Source organism: Felis catus, chromosome A1 (assembly GCF_018350175.1).
Source record: "Felis catus isolate Fca126 chromosome A1, F.catus_Fca126_mat1.0, whole genome shotgun sequence".
Taxonomy (NCBI): Eukaryota; Metazoa; Chordata; class Mammalia; order Carnivora; family Felidae; genus Felis; species Felis catus.
The window spans coordinates 211,569,938-211,590,062 of record NC_058368.1 but is presented as its reverse complement, the minus strand read 5'-3'; the positions used below and the strand labels follow the sequence as shown (position 1 = coordinate 211,590,062).

At 43.3% G+C, this 20,125-nt stretch overlaps 1 protein-coding gene across 3 annotated transcripts in view; it reads left to right on the top strand.

Annotated features, from left to right (window-relative positions):
- The window catches only part of RAI14 (retinoic acid induced 14), a 146,530-nt gene that overhangs the window by 21,263 nt on the left and 105,142 nt on the right, over positions 1-20,125 (top strand). For all 3 annotated transcript variants that reach the window (XM_045038211.1, XM_023239127.2, XM_019812093.3), the window contains exon 2: positions 5,011-5,090. In XM_045038211.1, coding sequence (XP_044894146.1) covers positions 5,055-5,090 — 36 coding nt within the window. In that variant the 5' untranslated portion in view covers positions 5,011-5,054. The remainder of the gene's footprint in view (positions 1-5,010; positions 5,091-20,125) is intronic.

Genomic DNA, 20,125 nt, shown 5'->3' with positions numbered 1-20,125 from the left:
ACATTCCATGATGGGAGGAATAATTAGGCACACGACATTGTTATTTATTCTGCTTCTCTAATGTTGCAGTGATTCAGAGGGAACAATTTTAAACCACTGCCCTTGAACCCTATGGTATGGTGCCTTAGATGCGGATGTATTCTTGGGATCCAGGAAAACATACATGTGTGTCCAGCTGCCAGTTGCCTTTGCGAGTTAATATTGCTCCTGGTGGCCATGGGTAGCCAGCTAGCTGCTCTTGTAGGATTTCGAATATAGAGGGCTCCCTTCCACACCCTCCTGCTGCACACCCCAGTATTGTGAAAGATTCAGATACATTCAGTGAACACATACCTACTTGTATAATGTCTCCAGTTTATTAAAAAAAAAAATTTTTTTAAACATCTATTTATTTTTGAGAGAGGCAGAGCATGAGTGAGGAAGGAGCAGAGAGAAAGGGAGACACAGATTCCGAAGCAGGCTCCAGGCTCTGAGCTGTCAGTACAGACGCTGGGCTTGAACTCACAAATCGTGAGCTCATGACCTGAGCCGAAGTCAGATTAGATGCTTAACTGACTGAGCCACCCAGGTGCCCCTCTAGTTTATTTTTTTAATGAAAGTGTCAGTTATAGGTATAATATCACTGAGTCTAGGACAGTGTTTCCCCAATCTCGTTGAGCATCCAAATCACCCGAGGAGTTAAAAAAAAAAAATTACAGATTTCTGAGTCTCACTTGTGATTATGGAAATAGAATACTGGCTGGGGCTCCAAGAGGACTCTCCTATGCTGATGTAATTGGCAACATCGCCTTATGAAATAATCCCTGGGTCATATGTAGGGGTGGGAGTGAGTGGGAGTAGACGTAGCTGGAAACTAGAGGAACGTCTTTCTGACCACTTCAGTTGGGTGGGTTGTGGTAGAGAAATAGCTAAATAAAGAACATCTAGGAGCAGCCACATTTTAGTGTTATGGGTATTGCTGGTTAACCCATGTTCCTTTGAAGTTCTCTTTCAGTTCAGTCCAGAGATTTCTAACCTGGAATTTTCCTAACTCTAAGGATTGGAGAAGGTAGTGGAGATTAGTAAGGTGTGCTTTGTTGAGATAGAACTCACAGTCTTTTCTGTTAACCCACTTGAAGTGTATAATTGAATGGTTTTGGTATGTTCACAGGTTATGGAGTCATCATGACAACAGATTTAGAAGATTTCATCTCCCCAAAAGGAAACTCCATGTTCTGAGTTATTTTTAATAAAGAAGTCTAACATTCATAATAAAGCTCTATAGGCTCATACCAAGGTTTCTTGATTCAGGCTAGAATTAGCAGATAAAGGTACTTTGAGAGCTTTAAAGGGAACATGGATTTTAATAAAGCCTGTTTGTTGGATGCAGTCTTTCAGATGAGAAGGTAGTAAGTCTGTGTGTCCCTGCACTGTTCGTCCTCATCAGTTGACTTGATGTGATTTGATGACTGGTGATAGCAATGGGAGCCATGTTCCAGTGACAAGCAAATGTTAGTAAACGAATATTTCTGCTTGGTGAGTGGGATGTGCTTTATTCTTGAAACGGGAGTACTTACAGTTTTTCCCATATATGTGTCACATGTCGCCTTTTTGTACTATCCAAATTAGGCTGGTGCACAGTTAATTAAGCTTCACTGCAGCCCTTTTGAAGTAAGTCGTCTTGATTAAGTGACTTGTCCAAGGACGGCTATCAGTGTAGCCTAGATCTACTGATAGATAGATCAGTGCTATCTGATAGGCTATAACCCTTGTTATATATCTTGTGCTCAAGATAGGCTATAACCCAATCTGAGCTTTGGAAGTCTGGATTTGGGAATTGGAGCAGTAAGATTCCAGCTGACCCAAGGAAGGCAAGTCCCTGATTTACTTGTGGGTCTTCTTGGGGAAGAGAAGGTGCTGGGGCAGACAGAACCCAGCACCCTGTCAGGGGCAGGTTACTACCATTAGTCATGACTTCCAGATGTTAGATCCTCTTGTGAATACCAGGAAGACAGTGACCTATTACTATCCTTACCCCCTCTCCCCAGCTACAGTTCCTGTGTCTAAAATTACTATTCTGTAGGCTTCCAGAACCTCTTTACCCTTGATCCCTATCTCTATCATCTGGAAGTTGTACCTATGGACCACCCAGCTATCACACACCCAGACCCATGACTCCAGGAAGACATTCATTTCACAGCTAATATCTGCCTGCCTCTGGGAATTTTTGGAATTAAGTGCTTTATTTACTTAATCCTCTTCAAATAAGTGTTTGCATGTTCTCATTGCCATGCTAAAAAAAAAAAAAGTCAAAGAAAAACACACAAGAAAAAGCACAACACCCACAAAAAACTTAATGAGCTCAAATAATAGTCTTACCCACCATTGCCTAAGACATTGTGTTCCAGAACTGAAGGAATGCTTTGGGTGGTTCCACCTTGGTGGGCTACACAGTTTGTGGCCTTTGAAAACCTTGTCTTCCCTTTCTCCCTTTCCTCTTGCGTAGATTGGGCTTCTTTCCTTGGTTATTAGCACTTCACCCAAAGGTGGAAGGAATTGAACTCAAAGGATGACTGCCATTTTTGGGAGAACTGTGAGCCAGTGGCAGTTGGGGAATATCTGATTATCGTTATTTCTACTTGGATTCATCAAAAGGTGGTTTGCATTGACACAAAAAAGGGTTGTTAAATGATGCAGCATAACTTTGATGAGTGTATTCCCTGCCTCATCTACCTTACTTCAAGATTCTCGGGGCGCCTGGGTGGCTCGGTCGGTTAAGCGTCCGACTTCGGCTCAGGTGATGATCTCACGGTCCGTGAGTTCGAGCCCTGCGTCGGGCTCTGTGCTGACAGCTCAGAGCCTGGAGCCTGTTTCAGATTCTGTGTCTCCCTCTCTCTGACCCTCCCCTGTTCATGCTCTGTCTCTCTCTGTCTCAAAAATAAATAAACGTTAAAAAAAAATTAAAAAAAAAAAAAAGATTCTCAAAGCTCCGGGTGCCTGGGTGGCTCAGTCGGTTAAACATCCAACTAGGGCTCAGGCCTTGATATCATGGTTTGTGGGTTTGAGTCCCACCCTGGGGTTCTGCACTGCAGGTGTGGAGCCTGCTCGGGATTCTCTCTCTTCCTTTCTCTCTGCCCCTTCCCTTCTCACAAGTACAAGCCCATGCTTGTTCCCCACCCCCCTAGATAAAAAAAAAAAAAAGATTCTCAAACCTTACCGAACAAAAGATTCAACCAAGGACATGCCTGAGCCCTGCTTCCTGAGGTTCAGTTTCCATAGGATGTGGACTAGGATTTGGCCTTTAGCAAATTGTCCCCATGTCCTTGTGATTCAGATTAATGAGGAGCCAGTGGTGAGAAACACTGTCCAGGAGTTTGCACTTTGCTTTTCAGGTACCAGCCCAGCCTGTGGCTAAATACTTGGCAATTAACAAGGGCTAATTATAGTGTGTATGGTTTCCAAGGTAACACACATTCAGTCACTCCTGCCCAGGCCGGGATGATTGGAAGAGACCACGGTGAGGCTGCAGTAATGGTGTGGCCTCCAGATCAATGTCACCGAAGGGCTTTCTGATGACTGGGTTTTTGTGCCCTTCATCCAAAGGCCCTGCTTAATGACAGCAGCGAAAATGAAAGTAAACAATGTTTGAAGCCAGAGAGTCGCTGGACAACTTCTGGAGGCAGTGATGAAGACACAAGGAAGGAGGAGTACAGCCATTCAGTGGCTTGGTTTTTTTCCCTTTGTTGCTTCAAATCCGTTTAGTCCAGAATGATAAGGGCGATAGAGGAACAGAGATGGCTTTGAAAGGCTTTTGAAAAATAATGTCCAGCAAGGGTAAACATGGGACCGCTCTTCCTTCGTGCCCAAATGGACAGTACTGCTAAGGTTCATCTGTTCTCACTTTGTCAGGTGAGGCTCGAAGTTACATTTAGAGAGTGCTTGCTACGTGTTGGGAACTTGCATACAGATTTTCTTGCCCTTTTGACCTAAATGCAAAGGTTCCACACTCTGTGATTTTCCAGTTTTAAGGGTGAAAGAGATAAAGTCTGTACCGTGTTTTAGCACAGGATACTGCTTTTGGGTTTTAGTTTTCAAGCTACAGGGCAGTGGGAAAAGCGTTCAACTACTGGTCTGATTGTCAATTCCATCATAAGCAGGCTTTTGGCCGGTGACAAGTTTCCTGACTTCTCTGTGGCTCCACTGCTACCTCTGAAACATGAGGCACTTAGCCTGGATCAACAGTCTTCACTTTTGAAGGGTGACAACTCCTTGCAGGATCTGATGAAAACTAGGAACTGTCTTCCCTGGAAAAAAAAAAAAAAGTACATGTATAATACTTTAAAAAAGTCACGTTCACTTTGCAGGGGACCCCAGAACTCCTAAATGAGGGGATTTCTTAAGACTCTGCCAGCTCAAACTTGGAATTGCTGGGTCCCACGAGGACCTTGGGGGTGGGGGAAGGGAGCCTTTTTCATTGTTTAGAGCAGCTTCCTGCAGAATGAGGTATTTGAAGAGGGAGGTTTTGTTGTTCCTGGCTTTTTTTTTTTTTTTTAACTAACTGCCTTGTGCGTGCATTTAGGAGGAAAAAAGAAACCACACTGAGAAAAATAAATATGGAATGAATGGCATCTGGAATATGAACTGTTTTCCTTCTCATTCTTTACTATTGTGGCCCTTCAAAAGGAGGTGGATGGTAGGATTAAAACATGAACAGCACGTATAGGAACTCATGCTGCACGCAGATACTGTATTTTGTACAATGACAGTTAAACTTGTTCTGTTAACGTTTTGGAAGTTGGGATAAAACTTAGATTCGGTTAACTTGAAAATGTCCGAAGCTTCTAGAGACTATATCGTGAGTGAAACAACACGTTCTTTACCACTTCTTAGGTTCTAATTCTGAACACCTTTCTAACTCAACCCCAGTGGCCCATGGCCAAAAAGCTGTAATCCTAGCAGGAGGGAATATCTGTAGTGTTTATCTGGAAACCTCTATAGTTAATTTCTTTCTTTTATTCATTCTGTGCTTAGGTGTTGAAAATCTCTAGAGCTTTGGAAAGCTGAATGGACTAAACATGAAGAGCTTGAAAGCCAAGTTCAGGAAGAGCGACGTAAGTATGCTGCGTGACTCACTGTCTGCCTACTCCACTCTCACTCTCCTGAGGCGGCAGGAACAGCCCTCCATTCCTACCTTGATAAGGCACTGGGTTAATCAACTACAGGAGCCAGGAACACTCTGGGCCTCAACTCAGCGTGGCTTTTGTGAATGGCATGCTCTAGGTTCTTTGCTGTTTGTGCGAACAGCTTTCAAGAATGACTTCTTTATTCCTGGCGTCTGTGCCTTGTAGAGAAAGGAAGAGTCAAATTAAATATCTTAAAGAAAAGAATCAGTAAAAACCTCAGCATTTCCAAAGTCCCCCGAATCTGATTCGGAATGCCATTTTTGGAGGAAGCTAGTCTCGTGGGAGTAGTTAAGGAATGACATATTAGCTTGGTTCATCTTTGGCCTTAGGAAACTTTTTTTTTTTTTTTTTAACTCTGTTAAGGCTTTTGTGGTAAAGCAACACCTTTACTCCCCCTGAATTCTTGGGGTTCTCACTCATTTGTTATCCATCATAAAAGATTTTGGATTGGAGGAACCAGTTATGATGTCAGGATTATGAAACAAAGTCTCCCACAGGAGAAACTGGAGAGGATTATACACATGATATCTTAACAAACGGTCTTCTCATAAACCCTGCTGGGACTCCGGTCTTGTACTAGCTGAACTCCCCATCCTTTGGGCAGAATTATTGACTGGGAGAAGCTCATGGAAGAGTCTCAGGTGGAAGCCCAGATGTGTCACCCTTACAATGAGCTTGCGTGGCTATCCTTTCCCATGAGGTAATTAAGGTGAATCTGGATTTTATTGTTTTGCCGTGAGTTCTAAGACAGCTTGGCACAGGTGCATTTTTCCAGTAAATGGAGGCTGCATCTTTTGTGGCTCACATGTTAAATGCACACACCTCCTTTTGGCTGAAGCTTATCTTTTGAGGCTGCATCTTGACATGTAACTTACTGCCCTGATAAAGTCCAGACTGGTCGAGATGCTTGTGGGATGGTTGCAAATTTTTGTCTCGCTTAGAGGTTAGAGGCAGAAAGGGATTTCAAGAAAAAATTGGGTTTCACCTTAATTGAAAGTAAGTTAAGTGGAACTTAGACAATGTGAAGTGACTTGGCCAGAAGCATCCAATTTGTCTTTGGCCACTGAGAGCCTCGGTTGTCGTCGGTCTTTCTTAGCCCCTTGCCCCTGTTACTCCCCTGAGAAACCCACTTCAGCCTCCTCATCTGCTGGCCCTATGATACTACGGCCTACAGATCTCATCTGGCTTTCAGTGAGAACAAAAAGGCAATTAGATGGAGAGCGTTGCCCAGATATGGATGGGTTAGTACATTGTGTGACCAGGTTAACAAATGTCTTTTCCATTCTAGGGGAATTTGGGTAGCTTCCATTTATACAGTTGAGATTATTTTAGCAAAATTTAATCAGTCTAGAGTTCCATGATATATGAACCGGGGTAGGGGGAAGTGATAGACACATAAACTTTTGGTTTAAAAAATTAAAAACTGGCGTCAGTTGGGAGGGTGTTGCTGGAATCTAGTTTTTAAATAAAAATGGAACTGTTGCAGTGATTAAAAAAACACAATAATAACACTATTAAAAGCTTCTGGGATTTGGCAGCAGAAAGACTGTGATTTTGGAAGTTAGTGCTAAGAGAAGAAATGTTAGAGGAGCAGCTTGGACGAGTGAGCAAAAGAAATTGTTACCATGGGGCCAGACAATACCGAATTGCTTTTGACATTTGATCAGAACATCAAATTTTGGGTCTGTTTGTCCATTTGTCAATCAGCCATGTGATAATAACTGTTAGGAAGTAATTGACTCTACATCAGCTACCATCCAAAGCTCATTGTGTGAAATTCATTGAATCTTGCCACAAACCTTATGTGGTAGGTATTACACTTAGACTCATTTTACAGATGGAAAAACTGAGACCTAGAGAGGTATGGTAACTTGTCTGGGTTCTTAGAGCTCTACTTTGTACAATCAGTTTTTCTGACATCGGAACCCAGTTACAGAGCACAGGCTTTCTAAAAGGAAATTTGGATGGAGATTTGACCTTGAAAACCATTTCATCCAGTCAGCAGTTTGGAAAGTGACTTTGGACCTAGGCTGGTGACCTTGTGCAAGTCTCTTACCTTTCCTGACCCTCAGATTCCACACCCGAAAAGTGGAGAAAATAACATTAGCCTTCCAAAGTTGTTGTGAAGGTTCTATGTGCTAATGTATGTAAAACACATATCTTAGGGCCTGGCATTCAGGAGATGATTGTTAGATACTTCCTTCTCTTAATCAGAAATCCATGATCAAAAGTAGGGTTTGGAAAGTGTCTACAGCCAGGAGGGCAGAATAATCTGATAATAGCTGCTGCCTCTGAGGAGGGAAACTGAGAGCTGGGGGTAGCTGGGGGAGGTCGGCTTGCTTTGCAATGTGTGCCTTTTGGTTTGAATTTTTTTGGTATTGTGTATGTGCACATGCATGTCACTTATTACATGAAAAGCAGGTTTTAAACTGTTCAGTTAAATAAGCTGAACTGTAATCTTTACCTAAAGTGAGTGGTCTTTCTGAAATAACCATCCTAAACCATCAGCCATCAAATTTTCCTTCTTGTCTTTGTGTGAGTCTGAAAGGAGAAGGGGGAAGAAAGAGTTCTTTGTATTTCTGGGGGGTAGGAAGAAGAGGGACAGCAGATCATGTTCATGCTTTCATAAAGAGAAGGCAGGTGACCCACTGGTATGATCACATTTCAACCAGCCTGTGTCTGGGAGGTCTACAGCCAGATCAGTTTGAGGCCACTGAGAGCAAAACCCAGGAGTGAAAAAGGACAAGAGTGACCCAAAGGAGACCCCTGTGGATGCCTTTAAGGTCACTGTGCTGCTCCGGGACCATCATGCCGGTAGAGATTTAATCCAAGTTCCTTTCTGGAACACTTGATTCATATGGCTACCAAATCAAGGTCAGGTTTATGTGAGTATAATAGGGGGATGAGCCCAATTCTGTGGGCTGTGGTTAGATTCTGTCATTGTCTGGTTGCTTTAGTCCCTAAACATACTTGGGAGCCTACCGTAACCCACAGAGGCTGAAGAGAATTATGAAGCTAAACCCGTGCCCTTCGGTAGATGACATTTTTCATTTGACATGTGTAACTTTATTTTGGGTATCCTTAAACTTGGGTTAGATACTAGAGAGCATATAGGAGAAATGTGAGGTATGATTCTTTAAGAAGCTCACAAACCAGGATGGGAGGAGAAAACTTACATGCAGGAAGTAACTAAGGCAAAATACACATCATATATACAATAGAGAGTAAAGGGGTGACACAACCAGTTGTTAAATTGTGGGGTCTGGACGATTCATGCTATCGATTTTCAGAGGGGTGAATCACTGGAAATGGGAAAAATTGGGAGAGCTTAACAGAAGTGGAGCTTTTTCTGGTCCTTGAGGCTGGGTAGGATTTGGAATACTGGATGGGAGAGGAGGGGAGGGTCATGCACGGGAGTCTGCCACTAGCTCAGTTTCAAAAACTTGCCCTTGACATGCAAAATAGTAATACTTGAAGAGCCCAGCAGAGTGCCCACGCCATGACTCGAGTCTTTTAATAAAAACACTATGAATTTTCATTCTAGTTTTAAAAATGGATATACTTGACTTTTATGCTTATAAAATGAGCACAGAGCTTTAAATCATCATTATTTATATCTTTTATGACTACAGTCTGAAAGTGGCTTCTTTACCTCTTTACATATTTGCAGCAACTAGCATGTGGTTCCACATGGAAAAATGAGCTGTCATCATGAGAAATGAGGCCAAGAAGGTTGGGATTTCCCTTTGTTAATAAAAATGCTCAGGCTTCTGGAATTTCTTTGCGAATGCCAATTTTTAGTGCCTTGAGTGAAATGGGTGGAGGTTGAAGGATGGGAAATGGGATTGAAAGATCTTTGTAACAAAGCTTGAGAAATGCCTCTCAAACACGATTGAGGCCTTCAGAGTTTACTCTGTGGGTGTGTGTTTAATTTTATGTAAGATTTGTTCCCAATTATGTTTTTCATTGTAATAAGGGAAGCAGCGGACATTCCATTAAAAAAAAAAAAAATCAAGGCGATTCAAAATGGCTGGCTCCATGAGATATTAAATTAGCGGTACTTTTTAGGTAGTAGCTACTAATGATGGCAGCTTTCAGCCAAAGAAATGCACACACCCTGTGAATCTTGAGGAACCAGACACATCCTGCTCAGACAGGAGTTTGAATTTGTTGCCTGTTGAGAGAGCTGCTCTTGTGAAGGTCGATAATCGCCATCTCTGCCAAGGTATTTTTTCAAGGAGTGTTTGGTCGTTTGCAGTAAGTTTTTACAGATGCCCAAGTCTCCCTTCCACACCACACACACTCACACACACACACACACACACACACACACACACACACACACTCCATGGGAGTATTTAAAATCCAAGTCTCTGTTGACAGAGGAACCTTGGCCAAATCTGTAAAGCTAAGTCTCTTTTTTTTTAAGACACATAATGTCAAAATACATCAGAGATACATCAGAGATGATCTTTTTTTGGGTTGGAGGTATGAGACTCTCATAAACTTCTGGGGAGAAATTCAGTCAGGTTTGTGTCATAGTACATATTTTCCAGGTCTTGTCAGCCCTTCCTAATGGGGAATCTGCCTGCTGCCTGATTTCACCTTGTATTAGTTTCCTAGGATTGCTGTAAACACAGACCCAGTGGCTTAACTGAAATGTATTTCCTCACAGTTCTGGAGGCTGGAGGTTGGAGCTCAAGGTGTTGGCAGGGCCCCTTCCTGGGAGGGCTGTGAGGGCAAATCTGTTCCAAGCTCTCCTGGCTTCTCCTGGTTTTCTGGCCATCACTGGCTTGTGGACACCCTACCTGATCTCCGTCTTCCTCTTCACGTGCCCATTCTTCCTGGTGTGTTTCAGTGTCCAAATTTCCCTTTTTTATGAGGACACGATCCTATTGGATTAGAGCCCACTCTAATGACCTCCTTTTAATTTGATTACCTCTGTAAGACCCTGTCTCTAGATCGGGTCCTATTCTGACTGACTTCAGACTTCAACTTATCAGTTCTGGTGGGGGTTTGGGGAAGTGGGGGGAATGGAACACAGTTTAACCCAAAGTGTACTTCCTGGCTTTTCCATCCCAGAGAAGTTTCTCGGAAGCCTTGCCCCAATCCCCCCAACATTCCCCCCATGCCCCGCCCACCGCAGGATGCACGCTTATGACTTTAGTGCCATTGTTTCTTTATCTTGTGGACTATTTTCAGTGTCTAATAGAGGTCAGAGTATCACAGTTTTTTAGTCTGCCTAGTATATAATATGAGTAGCCAGAGTAAACGCATATTGATTGCTGACCTACAGCAGAAAGGAGGAGGAGAGGTCTCATTTATCACCTGCTGACTATATGCCAGGCACTGTACCAAGCTCGTCACCTGCTCTTTATCACGTCATGCTTACCAGACTTTTTCCAGTAAACACCATTGTTATAATAACATTTTACAGAGAAAGAAATTAAGATAGGGGAGTGAAGTAGCTTGCTCAAAGTCACACATCGGATCAATGGCAGAGAGATCCGCACCCCGGTTTTGCTTGCCACCGGAGCTTGCCCTGTCGCCCGCTGCACACGCTTGCTGACATGGGGCATTCTCATTCCTAAATTCCAAAGCTTTAAACTGCACGAGATAAATTCTGCTCTACTGCCCTAAGCACAAAGACCCAGGCAATGACTGCATTGTATGAATGCTCCCGATAGTGGCAGAGCTCACCAACGTTAGTGTTATTCCCGTGGCAGAGGAGGGTCTGGCAAGATCTTGGGTTGTTTGTTTCCTGGGAGGCAAAATACACTTCGATCTTAACTTTTAAAGCAAGAGAGAATAGATGCTACTTCTGCTCTTCCCCTGGAGCAGATAAAAACGTCTATACCTAAAAACAAAACAAAAAAGTGTATTTCTAAACAGAGCCTCATTGCTGGCTACTTGGATCCCAGCTTTATTTAGTTATCCCTGACAGTAAGTCCAGGAACTCTTGGTTAAACCTGATCCATTCCAGATGCAGCTGGAGACGAGTATGAAACTCAGAACCTGGCCCCTCCACTTGGGGAAATCTGATAGTCTACACAAGCAGTGAATCATCTAGGTTATTACTTCTTATCACTTTATTCTGAATTAATTACCTAATCATTTGGAACTCTTGCTGACCTCAGTGTTTTGTGTGTGACAAATTCTTGTATGTACCTTCTCCTTGGGAATGAAGTGTAGGAATTCCTTCTGAGTTCATCCCGTGGTGCTTTTCAGTTGAGTTTCCACCCAAAGATGTTTTCTGTACAGAGGTGGTTGTTTCCATTTATTACTGCACCAGGTGTCTGCATTAGCTAAAGGCCCAACATATCTATAAAGGTGACGTGACTAGCCTTGACTTTCCTTTTGTTTGAGTCCCTACCTCCTTTTAAACAAGGAGAGTCAGCATGTTGTGATCAACTTGGTTGTCGAATTATTAGGGTGGTTTGCATTAATGAAAAATATTTTAACTTTTTGGCAAGTACTGTCTGAAAGGGTTTCATTTTGATTTTCTTGGAAGGCCAAATGATCTGGTGGTCTCTAACTCCTGCCTTTCCCCTGGGCTATTCCATAGGCTAACGGCTGAGAAATGGAGAGATTTATAATGTGGGAATAGAACAAGGAAAACTCTGAAGAACCACATGTTCTTCTTGGATGGGCTTATTCTGAGATGTATTTCCCAGTGCTGAGAATGTTGCCATGGCAGTTTTCAAACTGGGGCTGCTTTTTTGGTGGGGTTTTTCATGGGAGTCCACATGACTTCATGGAAGTACCCATTCTTCTCCGTTTCATAAGTGAGAAGCCGCAGGGTCCTCTATGAAGTCCAGTAGACATATTTATTATGGTATGGGATAAGCTGTTATAACAAATACCCTGAAGTCAAATAAGATAGAAATTTTTTGTTTTGATGTTTGTTTATTTTTGAGAGAGTGTGAACGGGAGAGGGGTGGGGAGGCGGTGGGGGCAGAGGATCTGAAGCGGGCTCCGCACTGACAGGAGTGAGCCTGACATGGGGCTAGAACTCATGAACCATGAGATCATGACCTGAGCTGAAGCTGGACGCTTAGCTGACTGAGCCACCCAAGCACCCCTAGAAGTTGTTTTCTTAAGTTAAAGTTTTAATCACTCAAGGGCCAGCTCAAGGATAGCTCTGCTCCATAGATGCATTGGGGACCCAGATCCTTCTATGATGTCCTTTTGCCACTGTCCACAGCTGTATTGTGCACTGCAGTAGCCAGTGGCCACATGTGGCCCTTGAGCATTTGAGATGTGGCTAGTTCAAATTGAGATATAGTATTCTGTAACTATAAAATACATACCAGACTTCAAAGGCTTAGTACCAGAAAAGGAATGTAAAATATTACTATTTTTGTCATCATTAGACATTGAAGTGCTAATATTCTGGACATATTGGATTAAGTAAACATATTAAAATTCATTTCACCTGTTTTATTTTTTAAATATGAGTCCTAGATACTTTATTTTTTTTATTTTCATAGAGCGTGTGCAGCAAGGGAGGGGGCAGAGGGAGAGAGAGAATTTCACGCTGAGTGTGGAGCCTGATGGTGGGCTCAATCCTGAGATCATGATCTAACCTGAAATCAAGAGTCAGATGCCCAACCGACCGAGCCACTCAGGCACCCCAAATATGGCTCCTTAGAAACTTGAAAGTCTTGCCTTATTTCTTTTGGACTGTGCTGGTCTAGGTTGCTGTTCATGTTGCATATTCTTTTTTCTGTCTCCTTAAGACTTGAGTAGAGAGAAATGGAACACAAGCATTTTCCCTTCTGAAAGGCTGTGACCCTGAAGGTGTACAAATCCGTGCCCTCACATGGAACCGTCCAGAGCTTAGTCACATGCCTCTACCTAGCTGCAGGGGAGGCAGGAAACCTTTCCTCTAGCTAGGCATCCACCAAACCAGCTAAATCCAGAGAGGTGAAAAGGGAATGGACCCTGGAGAAGATGAACTCAGTGCTGTGGTTGAGTTGCCTGCCCCCACTCTCCCCCCCCCAAAATATATATTGAAGTTCTTACCTTCAGTATCTCAGAATGTGACCTTATTTGGAAATAGAATCTTTACAGAGGTAATCAAATTATATTAAAGAAAAAATGAGGTCGTTAAGGTAAGCCATAATCCAGTATGACTGGCGTCCTTATAAAAAGCAGAAATCTGGACATACAGACCGATGTGCACAGAGGGAAAACTAAAGGACACAGGGAGAACGCCTTGCGTAGATGAGGTAGAGGTTGGATGGTGTCTAAAAGTCAAGAAGTGCCAGAGATTGCCAGCAAACCACCCCAAGTGAGGAAAGACGCATGAACAGATTTACCTTTGCAGCCCTCAGAAGGAGCTGACCCTGTGGGAACCTTGATCTCTAGCCTCCAGGACTATAAGACAATAGATTTCCGTTCAGTTTGAGGTACCTTTTTGTGGCAGCCCTAGAAAGCGAATATACTCAGCCGCAGGTGATATCCACCGTGAGCCTCCATTTGGGAGTTGGATGATAAAGTGTGCCAAATGTTCTTAGCTTTGATTACTTCTACCCCAGGAGGGAATAGGGGCTGCTCTTTGCCAATTCCCCATTGTCCTGTTGGTGCAAGACTGTTGCAACATGCTGTTTCAGTAAAATTAAATGCCTTTTCCATGTTAGAAATGGAAACTGCCCCTGAGTGTTGCAACTGGTGACATTAGGTTATCAATCAGGCTTTTTCTTTTGAGTCTAGTAATATGTTGTGTGACCTGCCTTGATAAAATGTGGGATTAACAGGGGCCTGATTAAGTATACCATTTTACAGCCATCATTCTGGGATTGTTTACACAGAGAGGTCTCTGTCGAGACCTGATCCACACCTTCATAGGAAAGTTTGGGAATGACGTCAGCCTACAATTACACGTTATAAACTTAGTTTTAGGTTATACCGAGTGCATGCATTCATTCAGTCGACATGCAATTTATGAACCTGTGAAATCTGAGGATTCTTGCATCAGTTAATTTCCTCTTACCATGTATGCCACTCTGGGTCTCAAATTGTGGGGCTTAGAATTCTGAGTGAAGGTTTAGATTTGTTCCAAAGGAACTTAAAATAGTGGCATTTCCATTTCCCAGGCATATAGCTTTCTTGACATAACCTAAGATCATATTTTTTCTAAAGCCACATTCCCCTCTTGATTCATACCTGTTTTTTTTTTTTTTTATTCTTTTCTACTTTTGCTTGCAGAGCCCTGTCTTTCTCTTCATGTGCTTGTTCTGTTGGATGTTTGAACCCAAATTCAGGGCACTGTATTTATCCTAGTTAAATTTTATTTTGTTTGATAAATCTATTTCTCTAGTTTTTGCATCATTTTAAATTCGGGTTCTTATAATCACGGAGTCATCTACAAACTTGTTAGGCATGCCTATTTAGTCATTATAGTATTGAATAACTAGCGCTGCCTTCAGAGATATATATTATATAGATATATAGTTATATTTTATTTCTAGAATCAGATACCCAATAATGTGGATTAAGGCATTGTTGTCCATTTGGAAGGATGTCAATTTGTGTGTTGTATGTGTATACATATACACGGGTGCTATGTATCTATGTGATAACTATTGACATCCTTCCAAATGGACAATGCCTTAATACACATTCTGTGGGGTCTGAGTATAGTTGACCCGTTGTACTATTTCTTAGTCCTACTTTCTGTCTTGTCCCAGTTTTGTCTCTTACTGCCTACATGCTATTAGGCAAGTTATACAATCTCTCTGATCTTTGGTTTTCTTATCTGTAAGCCAGGGTGATGCAGCACCTCCCTTAGCATCATCATGAGGATTAGGATAAAATCTGGTACACTGTAGCTGATATTAGTTGACCCAGTGCCTAATACAGTGCCTGGCATTAGTAGCTCCTCAGCAATGTGGGATGAATGCATGGTCTCAAAAGTTTACTCTCTAGTCAACACTGTGACTGATGTGCATGAAGCATTACAGCGGTACAAGGCTTGTGTCATTTACAAGGAGTGCAGGTGATAAATACCATAGGAGTTTCACAGAGGAGATGAATTTGGGGTTGGGCTTCTTGACTGGGTAGGTTAGGATTACCAGAGGAAACCAGTACTGGTGGGGACTCTGGGGGAGGGGGGGAGGGGTGGGCCTAACTGAAGAGGGAGATGAACACGGACAAAGAATGGGAAATAAAGTCAGATGATGGGAGGGATGGACGGCATAGCACTGAAAACTGGGGGTGGGTGGGTGAAACTAAAGAATGACTTTGGGCAAAAGGACAAAGGGGGTTTTGAGAGACCAACCAGAGAAAAGGGCCAGGACTAAGGCCAAGGCTGGGAGGAAGACTGCTGTGGGGAGGGGGGGAGGGATGTGGTACTTTGTGTGGGTGTAGATGAAGAGCAGGGAGGAAATCTGGATTCCTGTTAATACACCAGGGCCACACCCTGTTCTGGGCATGCCAGCCAAGTGTAAGTGCCTCTCCTCTCCTGAGAAATCTAGTGTGGGCTTATTATTGTACTTGTGTTTCACTAAGCAGTTTGGTGGGAAGAGATGGTAGGAAACTTTGAAAAAAAAAAAAAAATCTGGGGCACCTGGGTTGGCTCATTTGCTTGAGCATCCGATTTCAGCTCAGGTCATTATCTCTCTGTTTGTGAGTTCGAGCCCCGCATCAGCCTCTGCTGTGGGCGCAGAGCCTGCTTCGGATCCTCTGTCCCCCTCTCTCTTTTTAAGTCTACTTGATTTAAAAAGAAATGGAGGGGCGTCTGGGTGGCTCCGTCGGTTGAGCATCCGACTTTAGCTCAGGTTGTGATCTCACAGTTCACGGATTCAGGCCCGCGTCGGGCTCTGCGCTGACAGCTCAGAGCCTGGAACCTGCTTCGGATTCTGTGTCTCCCTCTTTCACTGCCCCTCTCCTGCTCGTGTTCTCTCTCTCTCTCTCAAAAATAAACATTAAAAAATTTTTTTTTAAATTGAGACTATTTACATAACATTAAAATGCACTTCTGTGTCAGGCATTATCTAAGCAATGTAACAAATTGTGATTTATTCCTCTTTATTAGAGAACTAGCATTTTTATCGCCACTTTACAGACGAGAAAACTGTGACATAGTAACTTGCTGTGTTAGTTTGCTAGCACTGCCATACCAAAGTAAAACAAAGTAGTACAAACAGTGCTTTTAGTGCTTAAGCACTAAAGATGTATCGTTGCACAGTTCTGGGGGATAGACAGCGGAGATCAAGGTGTTGTGAGGAGGTGTGAGGCTTGAAGGAGAATCTGTTCCCTGCTTCCGGTGGCTTACTGGCAGTCTTTGCTTTTTCCTTGGCCGACCTCTGCCTTCATCTTCTCATGGAGCACTCCCTCTTTTTGTCTCTCTGTCCAAACATGTGCTTTTTATAAGGACACCAGTCGTTTTGGGTTAGTGTCCCACCTTCCTCCAGAATGGCTTCATCTTCACTAATTACCTCAGCCACAGACCGATTTCTGAGCCATTGTGAGGCATGTTGGTTAAGTGTTAGGACTTCGACATGCATTATGGGATTCAACCCATAATTCAGTTACACCATAATTCAGTTCAACTTCTAGCACTAGTCAAATCACAGAGGTGAAGTAGGAGCCAAGACTCGTGCCTGGGGACTCTGGATCCAGAAGTCCTACCTGCCTGCAGTGTCTGTGGTTGCTGCTGTGCCCAAGCCTCTGCCCTCGGGGACACAAAACACGATTCCAGCCCATCAAGTAAAGGCCTGTAATTGGATTTCAGATTCTCCTTGACAATTTTCCGGTGACAGCTGACAGGTGATAATCATGGGTAAACTTTGACCAAAACATGTTCCAGTGAAGCCAGCTAGCCAGATGCACAGGACTGGTTTGAAAGCCTTTGGTGCCAGAGATAAGAGCTGGGTGGAGAACATGGAAAGCAAAGTGGTTAGACCTGTTTTGGGGAGGTTGGGGCATTGGAGAGGAGGCTCTCAGAGGCAGACTGGACCCTGAGACTTACAGAATGTTTGTATCGTTTTCTGATGTGAAAATAACAAAGAGCACTGCGTAGACCAGGTTGGCTGTGCTTGTACACAGCTGTCCCAGTGGTGGCTCTGGCGTTGTGACAGGTGTCGGGGTGCTGCGACAGGTGTCAGGGCCCTGGCTGTGCTCTGGGAATAGTGGGAAGGGGGTTGGTTTCATAGGCTCTGGTGAGGGTTCAGCGAGCGGTGGGAGTCTGGTACTGTAGATTCCTGCCTTTTTGAGTGTTATTTGTAAAGTCACGTCTGCCCTTCCCCCACAGTGAACATGTGGATTTGAGTGGCAGGTGGCAGTCTGGGTCACGATAGGATGAGATCATGGTCCCTGCTTAGTCTGCAGCATCTAGACCAGTTCCGGGCACCAGGCACTGTGTTGAGTGAATGAGTAAGGGTGGCATGAAAATACAGTTCATCGTCACCCCTCATTCCTCTGCCCCTTCTTCGCTCAGTATTTACTATTCTCCCATGCCCTGGACTGAAAACAAAAGGACAGCAGGATTTTCCAGATGGGTTCCCTTTAGCGTGATCTGAATGTCCTCTCGGCTGCTTTTCATTGTGTTATGTGACGTTAAGGAGCATTATGGGAAGGCCGGGCTTGTTAGGTGCAACCCACTCTTGTACTTGCTTTGCATCCAAACTGTGAAATGATTTTGTATCCAAGGCTCCTTAGCTCATGTGCTTTGAGAGCCACATGACCAAGGCCAGTCATGAGCTTTGGTGTAGGCTAACTAGCCTGTGTTTCACAGGCAAAAATTATCCACATTGAGACCCAAGTGTTATTAAGAACAGGCCTACTTGTTACCGGAAACAAAACAGAGTTTGCGCCCCGGTTGTGATGGGGCAGCTGTCCCAACCTCATTGAAAGGATGCTGGGATTCTTATTCCATTTTTATGGGTCAGTGACTCAATCTGTGTGTCATTTTGCTATCGTTTGTCAAAAAGATTCTGGGCAACTTGTTCCTAGTTTTGAAAGAATTCTTCAGAATGGTCAAGTAAGCCTTGGAGACAGACACAGGTCTCATGTTTAGGCCCCGGGTCGAATGTAGTGACTATTCCTTATCTTTGAGATTCTGATACTTTCAGGCCCATTGTGAACCCTGTTTATACATTTCACTTTTCTACCACAAACCCGTGTTTTGTTTACAGTACTATTGGGTTAGCCTTTGTTACAATTTTTGGCCTGCTTAACGGAAGCTAGGTGAAGGAAGTAATCTAAAAAATGGAGTTTTTTGTAGTACTGTACTACAAGGAAAAAATGGAGAGTAACACATATGTTGCAGAAGTAGGCAAATTAGGGGCGCCTGGGTGGCTCAGTTGGTTGAGCCTCCGACTTCGGCTCAGGTCATGATCTCACGGTTCGTGAGTTTGAGCCCCGCGTCAGGCTCTGTCCTGACAGCTCAGAGCCTGGAGCCTGCTTCGGATTCTGTGTCTCCCTCTCTCTCTGACCCTCCCCCATTCATGCTCTGTCTGTCTCTGTCTCAAAAATAAATAAACATTAAAAAAAATTAAAAAAAAAAGAAGTAGGCAAATTATTCTGTATCCATAGAGAGGAATGTTCTAGAGTCCTTAAAAATGTTAAGCTTAAAAAATTATATAGCAGCTGGGAAAGTGCATATGAGAAATTAAGTGAAGAGAGATTCAAGTTACAGAATTACATGACATAATTAAAAGAAATGAAAAACATGCATTTGGTAAGTATCAACACTTCTACTTAGAGGAACACTGAGGACATAGGGATGGGCAAAAATATTTAGTTTTAAGGATATTCAGCAGGGTGATACTTTTAAATCTATAAAAACTGGAAATCTATTAAAACAGTGTCATATGTTACTATTAAGGGATAAAAACATTAAGTGCTAAACACATTTGTGATGTTTGAAAACTTTTAATGTTTTTCTCTTCCTGGAAAAAAGTCTGGAGGATATGAACAGGGACAAGAGGTTTCCAAGGGCAGATCTATTGTGGGGAGCCTACAGTTTATACAAAAATATAAGGGAGTCCTTGTTTTAAGAAATACCAAAAGATTTTGTGTCTGTCTCTCTGGCTCTGTGAGCGTATTTCTAGGCCTTGGAAGAACCCATACACGTGCGGGGTCCCTGAGGTTTCAGCATGAGTTAGCTTGGAATAAAAAGGTCTCTGGGCCCTAGGTCTACATTTTTGCGTCTTCTGACCTGAAAGTAAGAGGAAGCTACAACCTGTGACTCCAGCACATCTCTGCTCCCAGCAGTGACTTTCCGGCCCTTTGCTAATGTAGTCGTAAGCCTAGTAGATTGCCCTAACGAAGAAGGTTGAGAGAATCTGTGGTGGTTCTTTTCTTCACCTCATTTAAGTCCATTTATCTTTCTTATACTTCAGTGGTTCTCCAAGCATGATGCCAAGACCATCAGTGATCTTGGGGAATTGGCAGAAATTCTTGGGTTCATCCCAGGTCTACCTAATGCTGGGAGTGGGGCCCAGGGAAGCTCTCCCCACCCCCTGCTAGGCCACCCTGGTGCAAACTGAAGATTAGGTGTAATCTGGTTCCATAAATCGTCAGCCTCACTGTTCAGCGCAGTCACCTGGAAAGCTTTGTCACAGCTGGTCAGTGGGATCCACTCCCGGGCACTTAGTCCTAAGAGAGAAAGTTGTGTGTGTTACTGTAAGGGTTTTTAGATCATGACGTTTTCATTAAAAATGGAGAGCCATGCAGATGCATGCTCCCAACTGTCTTCTCCTGACCTCTCTTAGGGGGAGGCAGGATCCAGAATTACTTGACTGGCTGGGCTGCATTTTGTGAACCAAAGCCAGAAAATATCTCCTAAGGGTTAATTTCATTCATTAGTTAGTCTCAAATTCTCTGTGCCCCTCTTAACTATCTCTGACTTCCCTGAGCCTGTTTCCTAGTTAGTAAAAATGGGTATTTTAGAAAAATACGCCCCTTATAGGGTATTGTGAAGAATAAATAAGACAGAAATGCACACAATCTTCACT